At 49.8% G+C, this 6,000-nt stretch overlaps 1 protein-coding gene across 1 annotated transcript in view; it reads right to left on the reverse strand.

Annotated features, from left to right (window-relative positions):
• Nucleotides 1-3,940, reverse strand: part of ROBO2 (roundabout guidance receptor 2) — a 445,348-nt gene extending 441,408 nt beyond the window's left edge. The window contains exon 1 of the mRNA XM_083855698.1: nucleotides 3,583-3,940. Within this exon, the coding sequence (XP_083711824.1) occupies nucleotides 3,583-3,637 (55 nt within the window). The 5' untranslated portion in view covers nucleotides 3,638-3,940. The remainder of the gene's footprint in view (nucleotides 1-3,582) is intronic.
• Between the last annotated feature and the right edge of the window lie 2,060 nt (nucleotides 3,941-6,000).

Consider the following 6,000-nt stretch of genomic DNA (forward strand, 5'->3'; position numbering starts at 1 on the left):
AAAGCCTGATTAACGTGGAACACATGCTTAAATTCTTATTAACTTCAGTAAGACCATAGGTAAGAGATGGAAGCATTTAAATACTCTGCAGAACTGGGTCCTATGATAAAACAAGGTAAAAGAAACAAAACCGCAAACTCTCCAGAATTTTACTCTTAAGGCATCAAAATGCACACATTCCACAGAAGCAAAGGTTATCATCAACAGCGAAAATCACATGAGAGATCAAGACCCTGTCAGCTCAAATATTCACTGGAAGAATATACTCCAGCTTTATATGTAAGCCATGTTCTCCAACAGGCAACAAGGACCTGCACAAGGCCACAGATGCTCATTGGCATTAAGAAATAAAATGAATTTAAAAAAATAAAAAGGAAAAGAAATACAGAATGTTTCAGCCACCATGTCATTTCATTAAGAAAACAAGTGCTTTTGAAATATAGTAATGCGGTGATAAAATGCTGGTTTAACAGAATTATTCTTAAAATCTTTACGACCTTCTCCCATTCAAGAGCATCACACTTGCAGTTTTCAAGGGACTAAAAGCCAGCTCTGACATAAAAGACTGTCATTTTCATTGAAAGTACTTATAAGTCCTACCAGGCCAGGGTCTGGCCCACCAATACCTATGTTCACATCAGATGTCACCTCTTCTGTTAATATTTGTCCTTTTAAACTTCATTAATTACTGGAAGAAGGATAACAAAACACAAAACTATGAAAGAACTCAATGCTCAGTGAATCAATCGAATACTATTAAAAATCCACATGTAATTAGCTCTTTTAACTCCAGTAGCTAGTGGCTTACTTCACAATACAGACTTTGTCTAGTGGGGTGTTTTGTTGTTTGTTTGGGGGAGTTCTCTGTGTGTTTTGGTATTTGTTGTGTTTTGTTTTGTTTTTTTTTCTTTGTTTGCTTTGTGTCAAGAACAATAACCAAGACTGATAACTAAAGAAAAAGAGAATTGAAGTTATTCACTCATCAGAGTGCAAGAACATGGGCAGGGTTACAGGAAACCCAAAAGCACAGTAATGAAACCGCTAAAATCTACATATGTGTATGTACCACGTTTTCTGTCACTTTCATTGACTGTCTAATTTTCAAGTGTGCTAAAACAAGGGACAACAAAAATAACTTTAGAAGAAAAAGATTATCACTTTGATCTATACCGGTTTTGAATCACTAAATAAAACTAAACTCCGAAGAAAAAGGATGGTTGATATGCCTCAAATGTTACAGTGTCTATGTCTGGACCTCTTGCCAAGAGAAAAAACAAAAAGGCCCAGCCAAGCCTAACAACAAAACCCCCTCGAACCCACAAATGCATTAAGAGGTAACTTTCAAACACAGAAAACAAGACAAGGATCTATTAAAAAAGAAGTCTGTTGGGTTTTGCCTTTTATTCTTAAACTAAGGCATCACAAATGGTGCTGATGTTGATAGAGATCTTTTCAAAGCAACTAGTGGTATATGTCAGCCTAAGATGTGATTGTAATTACTATGCTTCCAAAGAGACAAAAGCACTGTGTGCCAAGCTTGCCTGCCAGTATTTCTTCAAAGCTACTTGTTAGTCATTTCGACAATAACAGCTTCTCTCTACTTGGTCATGATGTGCTATCCACAAAGCTATTTATTTATTTATTTATTTATTTATTTATTTCAGAGAGTTGTTAATGCAGGCAAACTTGACAGTCTCTGCAATTCCTTCCCTCAAAAGGGGAGTATCACATACATTCCAGAGGCTTCTTGGCCATTTTTTCTAGTGGTCTGGGTCTAAATTAGCTGTGTGCTTCACCTGCACTGCCTCCCTCTCATAAGGCTAAACCAGAACAAACGTTCTACATGTGTTCCCCATGACAAAACTCGAATAAATTATGTCATGCTCCTGTCGTTCCAGCAAGCTGGTTAATTGCATTTGTTTCATATATCTCCAAACAGACTGGTACTTTAATTACATTCTGTAACACCAAGCTCCTCTGATTCACTCTGTCACTTCAACTGAGCACTTTAATTGTGTTCCTTCTAGCTACATACAATTTTAAACACTTACTAATAATTACATTCCTATAATCTGATGTTTGCAGTTTGTACACAGATACCTCCAATATCACTAGTCTTAAGGATCTTTTGTTACAGCAAGAAAAAAGGAACAAAAATAGAACAAAATCCCTTGAAAACTACAACTGTACTGACAGACATGAATGTTCTATTAAATCCTTTTACAGTTAAAATTTCTCCTGTTTAGTTTAGCATGTGCATACATCATGTAGAAATTTTCTATCGACTGACCAAACCTAAGATTAAACTGCAGAGCATATCATGCATCCACGATAAAACTGCACTTGAATCTGTCCTTCTTCTATTTTGCTGCCTCCTTTCTTGCTAGGGGGTGGTGGAGAAACACCCAAAGCAGCCTGTGACTGCAAACAATAAACCCCGAGCCCTGCCTCGGGACTGATACAGCAAATGCTGTGAACAGCTTCTCGGAACAAAGTTTGCTCTGACACACACAGGCAAACACGCCACCGGATTCACCCCAAGCCTAAAGGGCTGCTCTGTGCGGGAAACCCCCCATGGCAGCCGGGCTGCCGAGCATTGGGGGCCAGCACACCCCGTGCAGAGCTGGATGCTGGATGCTCGCTCCTAGTCCTGCTGTGCCTGAGCTGCTCCAGTGCATCCACCGCCTGAGCAGCAGCACAGCGCCCACCCCTACCCTGAAAGGCATTTACCCTCGCACTGAAGTTCTCGCCCTGCTAAACCGTTCTTTCCCAAGATGATAATTTACAGCTCCCCATCCAATACTTAAACTGGAAACCACAAGAAACGTTGCAGAGCACACCCAAAGGACTGGGGAGGTGGGGCGGCGTTGATGAGCAAACCCACCCTTTCCCCAGACGTCGCTAAGCTCCGTGCAAACCCGCCCTCCCTCCGGGCAGCTCGGAAGGAGGACGGAGCTGGCGGGGAGACGCCACAGCCCCACCTGCCCGGCGCGGCGGGGGCGGGGGCGGAGCGGGGTGGGGCGGTCGGGGCCGCGCTGCCACCGCCCCGCGCTCCCAGCCCGCCCCTCCCTCCCTCCCTCCCTCCCTTCCTGCCGCCCGCCAGCGCCGAGCCCGGCGTGTGCGACTCTGGAAAGCCGCCAGTCCGCCTCACCTGGAGCCCCGGCAGGGCTAACCTATTTATTCCATCAGCTGGCCCTGCCCGTGCAAAGTTTAACAATAGAAGGCGGCAAAGTAATACCAGCTTATACAGCAGCGTTCTGCTTTTCCTCTCCCCGCTCCCCACCCCCAAATAAAAGATCTATCACGGTAGTTTTTTACTCCTTGCTCGCCACCTCAAGCTGACATTATTCCATTCATAAGCTGCTTTTCCATTAAGTTAGGAGACGGGAAGGGCTGCTTATTGGAAACATATATTCTCCCTCTCCCGATCCCTCCCTCCCAAAATACCATTTTTATACCAGGAACAAACTTAGGGCTCCGTAACGTTAAAGCTTATAATGCCATCCATGTGCTGTCCCAAATCAATTTCAGATGAAGGGGATTTCTGCACAGAAATGACATAGCTAAAATAAGCGAACTTACCATAGACTTGACAAAATGCAAACCCGAAGAGCAGGAGTGGCGTCAGCAGACCCATTTTGACATATTAAAAACAATCCCGATCGCTTGAGACACCAATTCCACAGAGATTATTTTTAAAAAATTTAAAAAAAAAAAGGAAATAAAAAGAAAAATAAATGAAAAAGTATCCAAAGCCAGTAAGAGGTAGGTCCAAAAGTTTTCAGTTTCCTAGCAGCTACTTAAAGTGGAAAGGGAAGTCTTCAGTTCAAAAGCTGGAGATGCAAAGGTCTTGAATGTGACACTTTTAGATCCACACAGATTAGAGAAGCAGCGAGTGAGCTCCGAAGGCTTCTGCTTTGCACACACGCTCCTTCCTAAATTCCCACCAATCCAGCCCAAGCAGGGGAATTATTCAAGTGTGTCTAAGACTCTCTTTAGGATCCATGGCAATCCAAAAGCAAGCTCTTTCTTCGGAAGACAAGGAGAGACTCTGAGAAAGGACCTGATTCCTAGAAAGTGCTCCACAAACTTCCCGGCACTTTGCAGGAAAACCATTGGTTTGGTTCGGCTATTTTGCCTTCCTCTCGCCCTCCCCCTACCCCTTTCTCTCTCCCTTTCTCTCCCCAAATCAGTTCAAGCTGCAGAGTTTCTCACTTAACTTCCATAATAGGAACGCCCAGGCAATGTGCTACACGGGAGGGGAACGGCTTGCTTTCTCAGCATCCCCTCAGAAGAAAAAAAAAAAAAAAAAATTAATGAAAAAAAACACCCTAAAAAAAAATAAAATTCCGTGTCCCCTACAGGTCCCTCCTCAGTGGCAGCGGAGCGGGAACTGCTGGAGGGCAGGAGGCGGCTGTGCCGGGCGGTGGCGGCGGCGGGGGCTGCGCGGGGCTCGGGCTCTCCCGGGCGGCCCCGAGTCTCCGCTCCTCGCTCCGCTCCTCGCTCCCCTCCTCTCCTTTCCTCTCCCGCCGCCTCCGCCTCCCGCCGCCGCGGACACACCGGCTGGCAGGGAGAGAGAGAGAGAGAGAGAGAGAGAGAGGGAGGGAGGAGAATGAGCGCGGCTGCCGAGGCTGCCTGGGGAAGGGAGGCTGCGGGGTGTGGACTAAACCACTGCGCTCCACACCCACGCGTCCCCCTCGCTCCCTCTCCTCCCGGGCTGGGGAGATGGGGACGGCGATGCCAGCAGGCAGCCGCAGGGCTGGGAATCGGGATCGCCGCCCCCCTCCACAGTTGGGTGTAGGTAGGATTTACATGATTGCTCCTCACCGCTTCCTCTTTAATGGGCAGCTAATTTTTCGGTAAGTGATTTCACGGAACTGTTCATTTTCCCTCTCGCGCGCGCACGCAGGCAGGCGCTCGGGAGTGAGAGCCTCGAAAGGCTATTCCCCAGGGATTTCTCTGCTGGCCCGCGCTGTGGAAGAGGAAGGGAATGTGGCAAATAAAATAAAACACAAAACAAAAGATCGCACGTGTCCCACAGAGCCGGCGGGCTCCGCCGAAACCCGGGAGCCTCCGGCCTCCCTTGGGCCCCTTGGATGCGGCGCGGCTCCCGCCAGCGGGAAAGTTTCGAGCTCCCCGGAGGCGGCAGTGACGGAGGCGGGAGAAGGAGTCGCCTCGCCCCCCAGGAGCCGGGAGAGCAGCCCCTCTCCCACAGCCGCTCGGAACAAACCCCGAGGCACCGCAGCAGAGAGAGGGAGGGAGCCGAGGGAGGGAGGAAAGCGGGATGTGAGCGGCTCCCGGTGCCGGAGCGGGGCAGAGCCCGAGAAAGGCACAGGTATCCCGCAGGGATACCCACTGAGGGGGGAGCACTGACACCCCGCCATGGGAGCTGAGGGGACACACACCCTGTCAGGGGTCACTGCCAGCCCGTGACGGGGCACAGACGCCCCTAAGGGGTCACACACACCCCTAAGGGGTCACCGACACCCACTGGGGGTCACACACACCCCAGAGGGGGCACAGACGCCCCGCTGAGGAGGCGCAGACACCCCGGTGGGACACAGACATCCAGTGGGGGGTCACAGACACGCCAAAGGGGCTCAGACACCCACGTTTGAGGGGCACAGACACCTAGTAAAGGGTCACAGACACCCCGTTAGGGGGTCGCGCACATCCAGTGAGGGGTCACAGACATCCAGTTCAGCGGTCACACAGACGCCGTTCAGGGGACACACAAGCCCCGTTAGGGGGTCACACGCAGGCCCGGGGGAGCACACCCACCCCGCGATGGGGACACAGACGCCCCGCTCGGGGCTCACGCACACACCCAGGGCGGCCCCGTTGTCCCGCCCGTGGCGGCGCCTGACGGTGAAGCCCGAGCGCCCCCTACTGTCGGGCTGCGGGCAGCGGCCGTCCCCGCGCTGCCTTTTGTCGCCGCGGCCTTGGGGTCCCGAAGGTTTCCTCTCGGCTTGCTTTCTTTGCTTTCCCCTCGTCTCTTTG

This window comes from Zosterops lateralis (assembly GCF_965231275.1).
Source record: "Zosterops lateralis genome assembly, chromosome: 2".
Taxonomy (NCBI): Eukaryota; Metazoa; Chordata; class Aves; order Passeriformes; family Zosteropidae; genus Zosterops; species Zosterops lateralis.